This window comes from Macrotis lagotis, chromosome 4 (assembly GCF_037893015.1).
Source record: "Macrotis lagotis isolate mMagLag1 chromosome 4, bilby.v1.9.chrom.fasta, whole genome shotgun sequence".
NCBI classification, from domain to species: domain Eukaryota; kingdom Metazoa; phylum Chordata; class Mammalia; order Peramelemorphia; family Peramelidae; genus Macrotis; species Macrotis lagotis.
In genome coordinates, this window is record NC_133661.1 from 174,338,590 (window position 1) to 174,358,142 (window position 19,553).

At 35.6% G+C, this 19,553-nt stretch overlaps 1 protein-coding gene across 10 annotated transcripts in view; it reads left to right on the forward strand.

The window, feature by feature from the left end:
• The window catches only part of ATP8B4 (ATPase phospholipid transporting 8B4 (putative)), a 437,330-nt gene that overhangs the window by 189,685 nt on the left and 228,092 nt on the right, over window positions 1-19,553 (forward strand). For all 10 annotated transcript variants that reach the window (XM_074234707.1, XM_074234704.1, XM_074234702.1 and 7 more), the window contains 2 exons: window positions 2,326-2,424; window positions 15,483-15,544. In XM_074234707.1, coding sequence (XP_074090808.1) covers window positions 2,326-2,424; window positions 15,483-15,544 — 161 coding nt within the window. The remainder of the gene's footprint in view (window positions 1-2,325; window positions 2,425-15,482; window positions 15,545-19,553) is intronic.

The following is a 19,553-nucleotide window of genomic DNA, read 5'->3' on the forward strand; positions in this document are numbered from 1 at the left end:
TGATGGATTTTTTTGGACTAGATTGGACTTGTTGAATTGATTATTAAAAAATTATTTCATTAACTTTTGGAAGTAAGAACTCCAATTAGTGCAATACCCATGATTGGGTAAATTATCCTTTCAGATAAGATTTTCATGGCTACTATGCTGTTTTTGCCAGCAGCACATTAAAACATCCTATTCATCATTCTAAGTATCAAGGTCACTTTTAAACTCAGCCATGCCCTTTATTTGAACCATACCAGACTCTAGTAATTATTGTTAATAGCCTCCCTCCTTGCTTTCTTACTTCCTCACTTGGCATTGCTATTATTTTCAGATCTGGGGCTAAAGGAGAATAATCAAGCTCTTTTTAATACTTAACATGATAATGTTCATCATTCCATGTCTTTTCCATTAAAGAGACATAGCAGCTTTTACTTGTGGATATAAAATATTCCCTATGTATTTGATAAAAGCCTTTGAGGTGGAGATTTGTTTTATGAATGAGGATAATGATGTTTAATTTCTTTCTTTCCTTTAAAGTGAAGGTCTAACCTAAGTGTAGATGAGCTAATTTTCTGACTTTTATTAATAATAAATGAAATAGAGACAAAGTTTTATGATTTCATTCTTATTACTCATTTTTGACTGAGAGTTAAGAGTAGACTAAGTCAGGAAGATGAGAGCTCAAGTTCTACCGCAAATCTGCTTAAATGGGAGCCTGTGAATCCCAGATTAAGAAACTCTGCTCTAAGACTTTAGTAGGAGAGTTGCCTTGGCAGAGGGAATTTCTGTATCAGTAAAATCATAGGTATGAATTCTTGCCTCCATTAATACCCCCCCAATAAAACCCCAACAACCCCTAAATGGAACTGAAATGTTAAATTTTTTAAAACAACACTTTTGAGATGATTTTTTTCTAAATATATTTTAGTCTTTCAAAAGATTCCATCTTTGATTTCTATGAATAACTCCTCTATCAGTGCAGCTTTTTTTTTTGCACCTAAAAAGATTAACCTAATGATTATCTCTTGGCGGGCAACCTCTCTGAACTTAGTTGACTGTCCCTCAGACAATAGAAGTGGAGTCACAGAAACTATCCTTTGACTTTTTTTCTGAAAGAATTTTCATCATGATGAGACTGCTGGGATTTACCCTCTATTGGCATTTGCCTTTAAGAGCCTAGGTTAAATCTCTGTGTATGTCATGATATGACATTGAAATAGGATTTTAGTTGTATATAGTTATATAAGTATAAATACCCCCTCCTTAAGAAATTATTAAAGACACCAAACTCTCAAAAATAAGATCCCCCCACAGACAACTTTTGGTTTCATTTATTTTAATTATCTGGGTATACCTCTTGACATTCTTTCTTTCTTTTTTTTTTAGGTTTTTTTTTTTGCAAGGCAATGGGGTTAAATGACTTGCCCAAGGCTACACAGCTAGGTAATTATTAAGTGTCTGAGGCTGCATTTGAACTCAGGTACTCCTGACTCAAGGGCCAATGCTCTATCCACTGTGCCACCTAGCTGCCCCTGACACTCTTTCTGTAGCACCTCTGTTTTCTCAGATTCCTAAGGTTTGGATAGAAATTTTAAACCCCAGTGTTTGGTGTGTTCCTACAATGGAATGCTTTCAAAGAATCAAACAATTTTGAAATTGTAAAGAACTTTAGAGATTAATTCTCTCATTTTGTCAATGAAGAAACAAACTGAGAGAAGTTAACAATTATAAGGGCAACTAGTTTTTTAGTTTTAGAAGTGGGAAGAGGATTTAGGTTTCTACTTGTGTGTTTTTTACAATTTCATCCTTAGATCATAGACTGAGAGATGGAAGGGATCTTAGAGGTCTTCTAGTTTAACCCCTCATTTTGAAGATAAGCAAATGTACTGTGACAGTAATGTGGCCACATTACTCTTAGTGAATATTTAGAAAGAACATCAAATATTTGGGGGTGCAGATAAAAAGGAGAGGAAGAATAGGAATGTTATTTAAAGCTTAAAATGTCAAAATGAAAAAAACAACCAAAGTAAACATCTCTAAAGAATATTTTTGTAAAATTAATATTGTTTGTAAAATCATTCAAGAAATTAATTTTCATTGATGTACTCTACTTTATAAAAATGCATTATGAAATTCAGTGCCTTAGGAGATGAATTTTAAAAAAATGTTGAATAATGCAATTTTTGTTTGCTGATGAATGCACTGAAAGCTCCTTGCAATGTCCTCTAATTACCTCCAAGAGTTATGGAATATTTAGGTGACAATATTGTAATTTTATCAAATTATATTCTCAGAGAAAAATGACACATTTTTTACTAATAAACTTGTCTCTTGCAGCTAATTCCAGAAATATCTTCTTTGTCATGGTTTACAACCATTGTGCCTTTAGTCCTGGTATTAACTATTACTGCTGTCAAAGATGCCACTGATGACTATGTGAGTATTTGTCCCTGAGCCTTCCTTATCGCTTCAAATTCTTTCCATTTTAATCCCCCCCATCTAATGCACAGAAGTAAAATGTAAATCCCTTGGACTTCCAGAGACTATTTCATTTTTGTCCTTATAGCTCTAACACTAAGAGCACATGTTGGATACAGATGGTGCTTAATGTTTATTGAATAGAGCTAAATATGATATGACATTTTCTTGCTATGAATGTACACGTATATAGTCTAATATCATGTGAATTGATAGGAGAAACAGTTGATAGAGCATTAGGCTTGGAATCAGGGAATCTTTATGGGTTCAAATCCAGCCTTGGATACTGATTAGCTGTGGGACCCTTTGTAAGTCACTTAACCCTGTTTATCTCAGTTCTTCATCTGGTAGATGGGCTGGAGGAAAATATGGCAAATCACTCCAGTATCTTTTCCAAGAAAACCCCAAAACAGGGTCATAAAGAGTCTGATAAAACTGGAAGAGAGTAAACAACAACAGCTTACCTCTCCAAACCCACTGAACATTTTAAAGTTTATCTTTGAGGAGCTAAATGTGTGCTATGTTCATTTTGAAGCAGGGGAACATGGTCGGAGGAGCAAGGACAATGCTTAAAGAGTGGTTCATGCTTGGCATGTCCTAGGCTTCAAAGCACCAGTCCAGATGATTTCCTATCAAAAATACCTGAGCCAGAAATCAACAGAGACATAGGTGTATATTCCAGAGGTGCCTCTGTTAACAGTTCTTCCTGACTGGCATACTTGCTTTGCTGTGTGACCTTGGGTAAAATGGACAAACCTTTCAGGCATATGGGCCACTCCTGAGCACTAGCACATACCAGAGCAGCTTGGTATCAACAAAGAGATAGAGGTACATACCAAGGGGTGTCTGGTGTCAGACTGACAGCTGCCCTCCTTCCACCAGTGCCCTGCTAAATGACGGTTTGCAAGGCCAATACAAAAAAGGAAAACACTTTAAGAATACAGAAAGAAAAGAGGTATAATGTATGTCTTAATTACAGTATTTGTTCCTAATACAGAAAGGGAAAAGATTATGATATTTCTCTCTGCCCAGCATTCCCCTGATTCAATTTGAATTTCACAAAAAAAAGTACTCACGTTTCTTACTTTTATCAAGGTACAGTTAGAGTAGAAGATGATGGCCCTGAAAAGAGGTGGGGAGTAGAATTCACATGTTGGGAAATATGTTTTTTATAGAAAATTGCTAAATTAGATTCCAAACTTTTAACTAATAAGATAAATTTGTATATTTTGGTTAGTGAACTTCTTCCTTGATTGAAACTATTCAGAGGTAAAAATGTTTGAAAGAGAGAAGCAACTACCAATGGTTCTCTCATCTGGTAACATTAGAGAGACTGAAACAGCTCACTGAAAAAAGGGGAATTGTGAAGAGAAACATGGATGGATTATGAGACCTTCAATCTCAAAGGTTTAAATTTCTTTCTTTATTTCTGAACTAACATACACAGGACATTTTGATTTCATTTAGAATTTTTCCCCTTATTTCTCAAAACTGTCTTCATAATGCCAGACTGATGCCTCTTCAAAATGAAAATGAACCACAACTCCTGAAGGTTTAACCAGTGAGCCATGAGATCTGACAATATTGCTTCTCATCTCTCTGTCTCTCTGTCTCTCTGTCTCTCTCAGCAATGGAGTTAAGTGACTTGCCCAAGGTCACACAGCTAAGTAAGTATTATATATCTGAGACTGGATTTAAACTCAGGTCCTCCTGACTCCAGTGCTGGTGCTTTATCCACTGGCACCACCTAGCTGCCCCACATTCATGGTTTCTTATAATACTCCATAACATTTATATACCATAACTTGTTCAGCCATTCCTCAAGTGATAGACATCCTCTCAATTTTCAGTTCTTTGCCATTACAAAAAGAGCTTTTATAAATTTGATCAACTCTTCTTTAAGAGCTCATGGTTAGCATAAGCAAAAAACCTACACAAACAAAAATTCCATCATGAATATGACTTTGTCTTATATATCCACATCTTTTGCAGAAAATGACGAGGTGCAAAAAAATTTTTGAAGGATCTGACAAAGACATCCTAAGCTGGTCAAGCTATATTATGATATGCTATGATCAGTGGGAAGATAAGCGCTAGAGAAGATGGAAAAATGTACTTTAAAAAATATGGTTCAAGATTAAAAAAACAAAGAGATCAAACACTTGTAGACCTTTTGGAACTTTAAAATCCATATAGCATAAATTCTTTTTTGGAGGAGAAAGTTGGAAGACCCTGCATATTATAGCACCAAATCTTTCAAATAAAATTAACTGGATCTTCTTAGATGCTCAGGTCTCTTCCAAATCTAAATTCATTAAATCTATGATTCTGATACTGTGATTCCAGAATCATTCAGTATCAGCAATCTATGAGTAGTCAGATCATTGATTAGTAAGAACAAAAATCAAAATCAATATCATATCAAAAGGAAGGATAAAGATGAGAATACACTGCATACAGCTTCAACTTGACCTATTTGAATAAGTTAAAAATGGGAAATGAAAAAAGGGAAAATATTGACTTTGATTATCACATTTTTCTAAGAATTTTTTTATTGTTTTTTGAATTTTACAATTCCCCCCATCTTGCTTCCGTTCCCCCACCTCCCACAAAAGGTAATCTGATAGTCTTTACATTGTTTCCATGCTATACATTGATCAAAATTGAATTTGTTGAGAGAGAAATCATATCCTTAAGAAAAAATAAAATATAAGATAGAGCAAAATTACATGATACCTTTTTTAAAATTAAAGGTAATAGTCTTTGTTTTTTGTTCAAACTCCACAATTTCCTCTTTGGATACAGATGATATTCTCCAATGCAGATATTCCAAAATTGTCCCTGATTTGCATTGATGAAATGAGCAAGTCCATCAAGATTGATTATCAATGGTGCTGTTAGGGTGTACAATGTTCTTCTGGTTCTGCTCATCTCACTCAGAGTCAGTCTGAAAATTCCTCCAGGCTTCTCTGAATTCCCATCCCTCCCATCTCTGAATTCCCATCCCTAAAATAGAACAATAGTGTTCCATAACATATATGTGTATATATATATATATATATATATATATATATATATATATATATATATATATATATATATACACACCACAATTTGTTCATTCACTCAATTTCCAATTCTTTGCCACCACAAGGAGTGGTTAATGCTTGGCATGTTGTGATGAATATTTTTGTATAAGTGATGTTTTTACCCTTTTTAATGATCTCTTCAGGGTATAGACTGAGTAGTGGTTTTGCTGGATCAAAGGATATATACATTTTTATTACCCTTTGGGCATAATTCCAGATTACTCTCCAGAAAGGTTGGATGAGCTCACAGCTTCACCAAGATTGCATTAGTGTCCCAGATTTCCCACATCCCTTCTAGCATTGATCTTTATCTTTTCTGGTCATATTGGAGAGTCTGAGAGGTCTGAGGTGGTACTTCAGAGATGCTTTGATTTGCATTTCTCTAATCAGTAATGATTTAGAGCAATTTTTCATATGACTATGGATAGCTTTGATTTCCTCATCTGTCAATTACCTCTATATATCCTTTTACCATTTGTCAATTAGGGAATGGCTCTACAAAAGTTTTTTACAGTTTCCTAGAAAGATTTTTAAAGCAGTCTATATAATGAGGAAGCTACAAAAATCCAGAAATTGCTTTGGCCATGAAGCATTTTAACTCTGTCAGGAAATGCTGTACAACCTCCAAAGAATCAAAATTGTGGGTAGCCCAAAAGGCAATAGAGAAGCACAGGGTGGGTGTAAGCAGAATAAATTTGAAGGTGACCATGCAAGAAGTAGAGTGAGGAAAGTATTATTAGAAAAGGTGATGGACTTCCAGCCAAGATAACTGAGAGAAGACAGGCACTGCATTAAGTACACCCTGTGTCCCTTCAAATATAACATGAAAGAAACCTCTTAGCAGAAACTCACTCAACAAAACACAGAAAAAGAAGCTAGGAGAAGAACACCTACCAACAAGGTCAGTCTCAGGGGACTGTGGGTGAACTGGGAGAGAAGACCAGAGGATCAGCTCATGGACAGCAACCAGGGTGGGGGGGTAGCCAAAGGACCAGGGTTAGCCACAGAGACCTTGGTGAGAGGCTTTAGCCTCAGAGACCTTGGTGAGAGGCATTAACCTCAGAGACTTTGTTGAGAGGTTGATCAAGAACCAACTTTAGCCTTGGAATCTTTGGTCAGGGAGATGGGAGGTCTGCAGCCTGGAAATAAACCAGCTCAGTAAGGGACCTGAACTCCATACTTTTGGTGCATTCATCCAGGAACAAACAGTAGCAGCCCCCCACCCCCTCAAGCACAGGTGTGGACTAAGGAACTCACTGAACTGAAAGGGAGATTGGCTTCCAACCCATTGTTCAAGGTCAACTCAGACCTTGCTTCCCCTCCTCCCTCCCTCCAGGATTGGGAGAGGGCTTCAATCACTCCAGAGAAAGCAACCAGCACTCCTACTGGCTGAACCTTGGAATTACTAAGCCAAGTGAACAAAGCCTCTAGGTTCTTCAAAAGTAAACCTCTGAGAGCCAGCACCCCCTTACACAAGATCCTGGAAAAATGAAGAAAAACCAACAAAAAGGGGGAGCCATGGAGAAATACTTCGAAGAATCAGATTCTAACCCAGAGAGATCTAGCATTTCTGAGGAGGATGTGAATTGGTCTCCAGCCCAGAAAGACTTCCTTGAAATCAGGAAGGAGTTTAAAAATCAATTGGAAAAGTTGGGAAAAGAAACTCAAGAGAAAATTAACACATTGCAACAAGAAAATAAAACATTGAAAAATACAATTGGACAAATACAAAAAGAAAATAATTCTCTCAAATCCTCAATTGGGCAAATGGAAAACTCCTTCAAAAATAGAATTGACCAATTAGAAAAGGAGTTGCAAAAGGTAAATGTAGAAAAATCTTCTCTATAAAGAAAGAATGGGGGTGGCTAGGTGGTGTAGTGGATAAAGCTCCGGGCTTGGAGTCAGGAATACCTGGGTTCAAATCTGGTCTCAGACACTTAATAATTACCTAGCTGTGTGGCCTTGGGCAAGCCACTTAACCCCATTTGCCTTGCAAAAAAAACCTAAAAAAAAGAAAGAATGGAATCTGTGGCAACTAATGACTTCATGAGACAACAAGATTCTGTTAAACAAAACCAAAAGATCACAAAAATGGAAGAAAATGTAAAATACCTCATCAGCAAAACCACTGACCTTGAGAACTGATGGAGAAGGGACAATCTGAGAATTATAGGACTTCCTGAAAACATTGAAGAGAAAAAAAGTCTGGCCTTAATATTACAGCATTTAGTGATGGAAAACTTCCCTGATATCATGGAACCAGAGGGCAAAATAGTTATTGAAAGAATACATTGATCCCCTCCAGAAAGAGATCCTAAAATGAAAAGAAATGTTATGACCAAATTCTAGAACTATCAGATTAAAGAGAAAATCCTGCAAGCAGCCAGAAAGAAAAAATTTAAATACCATGGAGGCACAGTAAGGATTAGGAAGGACCTGACTGCATTAACATTAAAGGATCAAAGGGCCTGGAATGAGATATTCCAAAGAGCAAAGGAGCTTGGCATGCAGCCAAGAATCTACTATCCAGCAAAGCTGAGCCTTCTCTTCCAGGGGAAAAAGATGGACATTTAATTAACTGGGAGATTTGCAACATTTCCTGATGAAAAGCCCTGAGCTAAATAGAAAATTTGGACATCAAACAGGAGGCTCAAGAGACACATGAAAATGTAAAAAAAAAAAGGTAAAAGAAAAAAACGCCTATCCAATAAGATAAAACAAGCTAAATCCCTACCTTAGAGAAAGACTCTAATAACTCTCGAGAATTGTAACTCTATTTGAGAGAATATACTTAGCCAGAAGTGATGGACACTCATAACTTTTCTGTGACTCAGATAGAATGATTTAAAAACATTACCTCCTTAAAAAGAGGGAAATAAGGAGTTGGGAGGATGGTGGAGATTGAATGGGGATAAATCTCATTACATCAAGAGGTACAAAAGACCTATTGTATTAGAGGGGAAGAAGGGGTGGTGAGAACCATCTGAATCTTCATCTCATCAGACTTGGCTTAACGTTAATTTATATACATTCAGTTAAGTTAAGAAACTTATCTTTCAAGTATTAAAAAGGGGAAAAGGGTAGGGGGGATGGGGAGGGGAGAAAAAGGGGAACTAACAGAAGGAAGATGGGGAAAAGGGAAAAGAGGAAAGAAAGGGGAGGGGGCATTGATATGGGAGGACAAACTCACTGAAGGTGGCACTATTCAGAAACAAAATACTGAGGAGTATGGATAAAGGGAAAAAAGGGGGGGAATATCAACAGAGGGAAGATAGCAATGGAGGGCAATAAAGAGTTAGTAATTATAACTTTGAATGTGAATGGAATGAGCTCTCCCTTAAAACTAAGAAAATAGCAGAGTGGATTAAAAACTAGAATCCTACAATATGCTGCTTATAAGAAGCATAGAGATACATATAGAGTAAAAATAAAAGGTTGGAGCAAAATATATATGCTTCAGCAGAAGTGAAAAAAGCAGGGGTTGCAATCCTTATCTCAGATAAAGCAGCTGCAAAAATGGAAATTGTGTTAAAAATATAAGGAAGGACTCTATATCATCCTAAAAGCTACCATAGACAATAAAGTAATTTTAATACTAAATATGTATGCACCCAATGATGTAGTATCCAAAATCTTAGAGGAGAAGTTGAAAGAGCCACAGGAAGACATGGACTGCAAAACTCTACTAGTGGGAATGGCTTAACAAGCTATGGTATATGTATGTCATGGAACGCTATTGTTCTATTAGAAACCAGGAGAGATTGGAATTTAGGGAAGCATGGAAGGATTTGCATGAACTGTTGTTGAGCAAGATGAGCAGAACCAGAGAAACATTGTACACCCTGATGGTGGCATGGGATGATGATCAACCTTGATGGACTTGCTCATTCCATAAGTGAAATAAGAGACAATTTTGGGCTGTCTAAGATGGAGAATACCATCTGTATCCAGAGAAAGAATTTTGGAGTTTAAACAAAGACCAAAAATTATTAGCTTTAATTTGGAAAAAAAAACCCCTGTTATCTTATTATGTAATTTTGCTATCTCTTATTTTTCTTCCTTAAGGATATGATTTCTCTCTCATCACATTCAACTTAGATCAATGTATAGCATGGAAACAATGTAATATCTAGAGTAAGAAGGAGGGGGGGAAAGGGGGAAGGGGGGTGATGTGAGTGATGGAGGAGAGGATGGACCATGGGGGGAGAGTGGTCAGATATAACACATTTTCTCTTTTACTTCTTGCAAGGAGCTGGTATTGGAAGGCCTGTCTGGGACCATAGGGCCAGGTGGATGCTGGGCCTAAGGGGTGGTATGGGGGCTCAGGGCCTCTTGGCTCCAGGGCCAGGGAATCTGTCTGCTGCTTCACTCAACTACCCTACAGTAGAGTCAGAGTGAAAGGAGAGAGAAAATATGGTACATGGTAGTGGAGAAATATGAAAGGAGGGAGTTGTGATCAGCAATGGCAATGGTCGAAAAATATGGAAGTAACTTTTGTGATGGACTTATCATAAATAATGTGATCCACTCACAACAGAGTTGTTGGTGTTGGAACAAAGACTCAAAAAAAAAAAGAAAAGGTGATGGGTAATTGTCACGGTAAGGAAAAGGGATAATATTGTACTGGTACTCATACTATATAAAAAGACTTAAAGGAAGACCTCTAGCAGACTGAGTAGTTTTTCTATAGAGAAGTGATAAGAAAATATTGGCAAACATCACCGATCAAGAGAAAATACAGGTGACTTGAGATCTTTTTTGAATGGAATAGCTGGGTTGATAAAATCCCAGAATCACTGAACTATAAGTAACATTATTTTCTGTGGCCTAGCTTCTCTGGTCCTTTAATTAATGCACATTTCCTGAGTTCTATGGAATAGTGTGAGATTAGAATTCAAATTTCCTGAGAATAATCTGTGTGCCAGGAAAATTGTAGTGTTTACCCTGCTTGATCAGTGTCAGAAGTAATTGATCTGGTTATTGAGCAGAACTCAAATGTAAATCTTTAGAATGAAGGAATGAATTAAAGAAAACCCTTTATTATTATCTATATTAGCCTTCAAACAAAATTTTATGGTGCTATAAATGTATTTTATTTTTTAGTTTTTTCAAGGCATTGGGGTTAAGTGTGCTTTGCCCAGGGCCACACAGCTAGGCAATTATTAAATGTCTGAGACTGGATTTGAACTTAGGTACTCCTGACTCCAGGGCTGGTGCTCTATCCACTGCACCACCTAGCTGCCCTGCTATAATGTATTTTAAAGGGTAGCTAAATACTACCATGGATGGATAGCATGCTGATTCTATAATCAGGAAGACCTGAGTTTAAATATAACTTCAGATACTTACTCAGCTGAGTAACTATGGGCAAGTTATTTAATCGTGTTTGCCTCAATTTCTAAGTGACATGTTAGGAAGATGACTCAAGTTTAACATGATAGGTCTGGAACCAGATTATATATGGTTAACTCACATTAATCAAGAATATAAAACAATTGTACTAGAAATCATAGAGAGGAAGACTATATGAGATTAAACAAATCTCTAGTGTTTCAGACAAGTCCCAGGCTGCTAGTTGCCTTGCTTGAGTGGGCTAAGGGGCTAGGCCCATGTGTTGCTTTGGTGACTGGAAGCTGTGGGGGCTGTATTAGTGCACAGGTTTGTAAGGTAATAGAGTGCCATAAATGATTTTGTAGAGTAAAACATATCTTTATTTGCACAATTACCTAAAAAGTATAGAAAAGACACAATCTTATGGTTTACTGTTTGCATGTTTATTTCTTCAAAGCATATAATTGGTAGAGTAGAATTAAACCTCAGATACTCTCCTTTTTTTCAGCAAGGTGGCTGCCACACATAAGTTCATATTATAAAATATGCTTTGACAGATAGAGATAATTTTGCTCAAAGACTTTATGATGATCAGTATCATAAGGAGCACAGTACAGGTGGATGAATGCTCAGGAAAGATATTCACTGATATCTTAGAGAAAGTCTGAAGCAAGAGAGAATCCCAATACAATAAGAATTCTTGACATTTTTCTGTCATGGATCCCTTTGACAGTCTCATGAAACTTGCGTATTTCTTCTCACAATAATGTTTTTAAATACATAAATATATGGAATTACAATGACAACTAATTTTATTTCTCACAAATAACTTTCTTCTAGTTACATCAAGTCCAAATATTCTAGGAAACATTCATAAACTCTACAAAGAAAAGCATTTTGAGTGATCCCAACTTGCTTCCCCAATTTTTTTTTAAAACAATGATCATCTGGTAATACTATATGGCTATGAAATATGAAACCATAAAATTTTACATAATTGTTATTATTAATATTAATTAAGTGAAATGGTACCTTATAGTTCTTTGTACAATTTAAATAAAGGAAAAAGGAAAGGAAAATATTTTACCTAAGACTGTCTGTGGGCAAGTGGTGAAGATTAAGTGTTATTGGTCTGTGACTACCTTCAGAAAAAAGCAAATGACATAGTCTTTTGCACTCTTGTTCTGATTTTAGGGGTGAATGGGATGAGAATGTCATATTAGAGCATAAAAAAGAGAGAAAAATCAGAACTAAATGGAACCTTAGAAATCCTGGAGGCAACCCTTTCCTTTGTATTCTTATCTCAGAACTAGAGTCTATAAAGGATAGTTTGGGTTTAAAGGTTAATAAGAAAACGTGATGGGTTCTATTCTCTTTCTCCTCTTCTTCCCTCTCCTCCCCCCTCTACTTCTTTTTGTCTTCTTCATCTTCTCCTTTTCCTTCTCTTTCTCTTTCTCTTCCTCTTTTTTTTATAACAAAAGTATATAGAATTGTACAAATCTTGACTTCAGAGGGAGGAATTGTGACTAAGTCATGACTAAAATATGGAAAGGTTCAAGAAGTAGGGGGAAAAGAAAGAGGATTAGATCTTTATTTCTATTTTACCTAAATGGATTGCCAAATGACCTTTGCTTTACTAATCTGAAAAAATATTGTCAAATATTCCCAATTGATCAGAAAGGAAGTACTTAGTTGTGTAAAGCTGTAGCTTGGTAGCCTCTACTGCAACTAAGTACTTCCTTGCTTGCCAGGAAACATTCCTCCATTACATTGTTACTTCCTACCATCTTCCTCCCTCTCCTAAACCCTTTTTCTAGCCTCCATTCATGTATTATCTTCTCTCATAATAATCTAAGCTCCTTAAGGGCAAGAACTGTATTGCTTTTATTTGTGTCCTTGGAGCTCAGAAAGTCAGTATGTATATACATACATGTATATATATATATACACATGTATGTATATATGTAAGTGGCTACATAGCTATCTACAGATGACACCTACCTAGGTTTTGTGGAAAGAAGAGGATAGCTCAATGTGAGTTCATTATTGAATGGACAGAGATAGGGGAGATAAGGGATTATTGGGGAAGATAGTGACTAGTTTTTAAAAAGAAGAGAAGAATTGCCACAGATAAAGGGACAACTTTTCAGTTGTGGGTGCCTAAAGTTTATTAGAAAGATTATTGACAGACAATTCCTTTCAACAGTGTACTCATACTAAACATGTCATGAAATCTTGAAGTATCAAAAAGGTGATCATATAGAGGGTAATTAGAAGAGAGAAACTATAAATCATGTCTTGCACACTAGTTGAAGTAACTGGGGATTTTTTTTTTTAGTATTTGCAAAGAAATGGGGTTAAGTGGCTTTTCCAAGGCTACACAGATAGGTAATTATTAAGTGTATGAGGATGGATTTGAACTCAGGTACTCGTGACTTCAGGACCATGCTCTATCCACTTTGCCACCTAGCCACCCCCATAACTGGGGATCTTTATGGTAAAGCCTTTCAGGCAAGGATATACTGGTAAATGTCTAACAACTGACTCTTTGGAGGAAAATGTGCCCTGGATTCAATTTTGTTTAACCTACATTATTAATATTTTCCTCACTACTTTCTTAAGTCTAGACAGTCAATAGAATGATTAAGCCCCCTTTTGTAGCATTTACCTATTTCTGAAGGACAAATGCATACACTGAAAAATTTGACTCTAGAGCAGGTTTGAATTGACTCTGACAAGCCACCAGTTTCAGGGGACATGAAAGCAGACTTAAAGTGTTTGAAAGACTGTCCTATGGAAGAGGTATTAGTGTTGATCTGCTTAGCACTAAAGCATTGTATTTTTTGTACATGTTGTGGCATGATGGCAAAAACATTGGATTTAAAATCAGTGCTTTGTCATTTCCTATATCTGTAACAATTCACTCAACAACTTTGGACCTCAGCTTTATCATTAGGAACATAAGGGAACTGAACAAAGTGATTTTTTAAGGTCCCTTCCAGATCCAAAAATGTTTGATTCTAAGAACATACTTATCTTTTTCATTTGCATATTCCTAACTGATATTGGAAATGAGTTCTTTTCCAAATTCCCAATTGAATGACTTGGAAGAGTCCTAGGTACTTGTTGACTTCAACAATTCAATAAACATTTATTAAGTGCTTACTGTGTACTTGGGGTTTCACCATGTTATCATTTTAGACCCATATAGAGAAGATGTCAGTTAAGATCTGGATGAAAATAAAATTACTTTTTGATACTTACTGGAAGTATAAAGACATGCAAAAGTTGCTTTGCTCTTTTTGGTGGTAGAGGGAAAAAGGAAAGTTGAAAACAGAGATAGCCTTCCTCTTTCCTGTTTTGTACTCTAGCTGTGGAGGCCTTCAAGGAAATGGAGACCACCTAAAAAGTCTGACTCATTAGGAGCTACAGATAGTGACATTGTTATTCATAATCCTATTCCAGTACATGAGTGAGTCTCAGATGCTTATGAGAGCATTTTACCCCAGAAGTGCTAAGACATCTATGGATAATGTATGAGGCAATTATGTATATTGTTATGACAGTACCCACTCTTAGACCATAAATGATTCATAATTCATATATCACCTAGGCAAGTGGTGTTCAATGTGTTTGCTATGCTATGTGTAATGCTGGTTTTTATGCAAAATTTTATGCTTGTGCATGTGACCTTTGAATATGGGTTACTGTGTGTTTGCCCACTATATGTAAATTAATGCATATTTTACATGTATCTACAAACTGTATCTGTGTACCTGTGTGATAGAATCTAGGAGAGTCAAGTACCTTTGTTTAAATGGGTATCTAGGGAAAAGATTACAAGTCCTTCCTCCTTCAGGGTAGTTAAATCTTTTGTAGATTTATCAAAGCTTCAAGGTAATTTTATAACAGGTGCTAACTGCTAGGGGAATGACAATAGTTTGAGAGATTCCAAACTTGTCATCTGGGGTACATTGGTGGACTTTGGGGCACTTCATAGTCCTGTGTTTAATTCTGTATTTTAGGATATTTAGGAATGCAATAGGAAATAAAATCATTTAGGGTTAAAAAATATAATCCTGGATAGAACATGATAATGTGGGATAACACATAAATTTAGTCACAGCAATAAGAGTTTTTCTTAATCTAAAATTCATGATAAAAATATTCCTTCAACTTCAAAGAAATTCATAAAATGAAATGATGATCAAGTGGTATTCAGTGAATAATGTTTTAATAAAGCAAAGTATTGAGTACACATGTGTAAGAAATGAGAAACTTACATCTTAGCTTGAGGATTAAAAAATAAATGTGTTTCCCTTACAGTGATGCAGAATCAATGGAAAATTGTTCCTAAAAAGTCAACCCCAAACATGTAAATTGGAAGAAAACATACAGTTAATTCTTTTAGTTGCCAACACCCAGAACTGAGTTTTTGTAGGCTATATGTTAGTTTATATGTAGACTTGCTTATAGAGGAGGGTCTGTGGCATTTCTAAACCTTGTGAAGTCCAAGTACCTCCCAAAGATAATATTTTTCTTTGTATTGAAGAAAGTGATTGCAACAATTTTCTCATAAACACTTTACACTTACAGTTCCGTCATAAGAGTGATAACCAGGTGAATAATCGGCTTTCTGAAGTACTCATCCATGGCAGGTAAGAAGCATATTTTCTTATTTTTATACTTTGGTTTGGGGGAGAGGGAATCAATAAGCAGTGTTCTATGACTTTCATTTTTGAGCAACAGGTAAATTTATTTTCCTTTTTTTTAAATAGATTTTTTAAAAAAAACAAAGTGCATTAAATTTTGCTTGTTCTTCTTCAGTGCGTTTGATGTGCTTACTTTTTTTCTTTTCTGTTCCAAGTTTCTTTTTGCCACTGGTGAATAATTTTATTTCTATTCTATTTCAAATTTCTTTGTAATTTCTTAGGATGAACAAAGAGACTATACTATTATCAGCTTTTAGAAATCAATGGCTATTTAGAATTGGTATTGTTATCATTATCACATCATCATCATGCCAATGTTTATATAGTACTTTAAATTTTACAAGGCACTCTACAGTCATTTAAGCCCTATGACAACCCTGGGAGGTGAAGTTGATATTCAGTAGGTATTTTTCATCGAATGAACAAATGAATCCAGAAGATAATTCCTGGGGAAGAACGTTCCAAAGAGGATGTGCAGCACATTAAAACATCAAAATTTCAAAGCAAGAATTTTCTTCCCAATGTATTATTTAGAGTCTCACATAGCATAGAGAATTCTCATGATTTTTTTAATTTCTTCCTAGCATCAAAATATAATTTGTAGACTCTTTCCTATAAAGTAAAATATTTTAAATTTACTTTCTTTAAAACAAAGATAACTCTAAGAGACTCACTTAATATATGTAAATTATAAATATAAAATTATAAATATATAAATATAAAAATTATCTCCAACCTTGCTGTCCTTTCTTATTGACTAGTACATATTTAATCAGCATGATAAAACTAATAATACAGATTTTGGAGGAAATACTATTTAACAAAACATATATATATTAAGCAGACCTCAGTAGCAAGTATAAATGAACTTCCTTTACAGAAATATAAACTGAGGTCTAGACTGGCTAAATGACTTGAAGAAGGTTACATAATTAATATTAAAATACCAATTGAACCCAAGGAGTTGAACCTTTGTCTTGATTTCTGATCTAGTGTTCTTTTCACTTAACAATGCGGCCTCATAGATGAGAAAAAGTGTTAAGTAATTATACAATGTTTTTTATAGTAAACGTTCATGTAATTACTCCTCACCTACATATTGAAGGCAGGACAAATGTGACCTCAGACACTTATTAATCGTTTGACCCTGGCAAGTCATATAACCCTTTTTGCCTCAGTCTGTCATCTGTAAAATGAGCTAGAGAAGGAAATGGCAAACCACTTCAGAACCCTAATTGGGGTCACAAAGAGTCAGACATGACAAAAACAACAGCAGCAGCAACAATAGCAACATTTTGAAAGCTTGACTTGGCAATGACATAATTCGGCATTGATCATCATCATCATCATCATCATCAAAATAATGCACATTTACATAGCATTTTAAAGTTCCACAAATATCATGTAAGGAAGTAGTATAAGGATGATCATCTCATTTTATAAATGTAACCATATTATAAAATTTTAATGATTTTATTTCTTGGCGGGGGAGACTCTTTATGTATTTTCCTTATCTTCACAGGTTTCTAATATCTTAATTTGCCAAAGTGATGTTATCTAAAATCCTTTTGTAATCAAACAGTATAATATCAGATGTCCCCCTGTCTTTGTAATTTTATAACCTTCTCTCAGGCAAGACTTTTCTTTGATTCTATGAAACTTTCTATCAGTTTTGACCATCAGCTTACTGTGGAACACATCCCATGTTACACATTTGCCCAAGTCTTTTATCTTGGATAACCTTTGAAAATATTTTCCTACTTCTTCCTCCATCTTTAGAGCTACTTAATAGTTCTTTCTCACATAAATCCGTCTTGAAATTTTGCACAATTAGAAAGAAATAAAAGCTTATGGGTACAAAATAATATGACAAATCAGATGTACTACTTGCCATGTTGTGGCAAATAATTTGGTAGATCCTCATAAAAAAAGAAAACAAAGAACCCCACAGGATTTGAAAAATGAAACTGAATTTATTTGTTTTCTGTTCTCTTTAAAATGGCCAGAGTGATTTTCTTAAATCTTTTGTTTTTCTTTCTTTGATAAAGAGGTAATTGGGTGGTTTCATCAATGTTGGTACTTCCTCCACTGTTATCCTATTTTGCCACTGAAGTATGATGAAATTTAAAAATCAGAGAGGTCATTGTCCTATTGCATGCTTCTCTGTTCAGATCATGTATGGAGCATTGTATTTAATTTTAGGCATTATGTTTTAGGAAGGACATTGTATTCAGTATTGGGCACTATGTTTTAGAAAGGTCATTGATAAACTGGAGTATCTAGGACATTGGGATGATGTTTTATGTGGAATAGCTGAAGAAATTGGAGTTGTTTGGATTGGAGAAGAGAAGACTTAAGGTATGAGGGAACAACATAGTTGACTTCACAAGTTTGAAGGACTAACACCAAAAAAAGAATTGAATTTGTTCCATATGGTCTCAAAGGATGAAATTAGGAATAGTGAGTGAAAGATGCAAAGAGGTATATTTAGACTTGATTAAGGAAAATTTCTTCACTTTATAGTTAATCAAATATATCCAAGTTTCTGGAGGTATTTTTCTGATTCTTTGAATGTTTCAGGGATACCAAAATAGCAGCTGAACTGTCCATCTGTTCCCCGACTAACCCACTTCTTTTTCTAAAGGTCGTCTAGGTCTCCTCTATTGTCCTTTTGGTCACTTAAAAATTTTGATTTTCTGAGATTGGGGTTTACATCACCAAAAAAGAATTCTTCTGATAAAAAGATGAGCATTTGTAACAAGGGACAACTTGAAAACATTGAAAGTATCACACTATTTCCAAATATTATTTAATTCCTCATTTCTTCCTCTGTATCAAGCCATTTTCTATGCCTATCATAGCTGCATATTTTATGAGTTGCCTGTCCAACTGCAAGTCATAATTTAAATAACATACACATACTAAGTATATGAATCTTTGCCAGTGTGGCCTATTTTTCCCATCTTCCAATGTTCCCCTTCAGAAATTCTTCTGAATCATGGATGGGAACATTTATAAGCTCTGCAAACCAGATCAAAGTGCTTTGATGTTTCCATTGCTTTCTGAAAACATGCCTGGGCTAATTTGCTACCTTGCTTCCTTTTCCCAGGGGGAAAAAAGGGAATAAGACAACCAGGTAGAGGGAGTTAAGGGAATCTCTCAGAATTCCAATAGTCAGCAAAAGATGAAGAATGAACAGGAGACACCCCTTCTGGGAACTGAAGACAGATAGCACATTAGTAGATCTAAATCAACTCAGAGAGAAGTGAAAATTCAGATTCAGAGAAGTGAAAATTCAAAACCTCCACAAAAAGGATCTCACCTCAGGCAGCTGATCCTATTCTCCTGCTACTCTCCCTGTCCCCTGAATCTGAATTTTCATTTCTCTCTGAATTGATTTAAATCTTTTAATGTGCTTCTCCAGATCCCAGAAGGGGTACCTCCTGTTGATTATTCATCTTTTCCTGACTCTTGAAATTATGATACAGTCCTTTAACTCTACCTGATTATAGGGTCACACAGCTAATATGTATCCGAGACCAGATTTGAATTCATCTTTCTGATTCTAGGCCCTATGTTCTATCCACTGTAACACCAGCTGCCTTACAAACTGTTTATGAATTGGAAGGAAGATAAAAATAACCTAAGACTATAGTCATTCTAGCTCTGAATTTGTGAAAGAGATGGATATTTTAAAGCCTGGCCCTAACTATTTCATCTAAAAGAATCATAACCCTCAAGAGCTGGAACCATATACTGGAGAACAAGAAAAGGATTGAGAATGCCTGTGTAAGAAGAGCCAAAAAGTAAGGAAGAGTTGATGATACCCGAAGGACCTGAGGCCATGATGGCAGTCATCTGGATAAAGAGCCATTGTAGTGAATGATTGGGAGTCATTCACAACCAATGAGAGGTATAGAGAGGAGTAATGCTGCATTGTTAGAGACAATGAAGC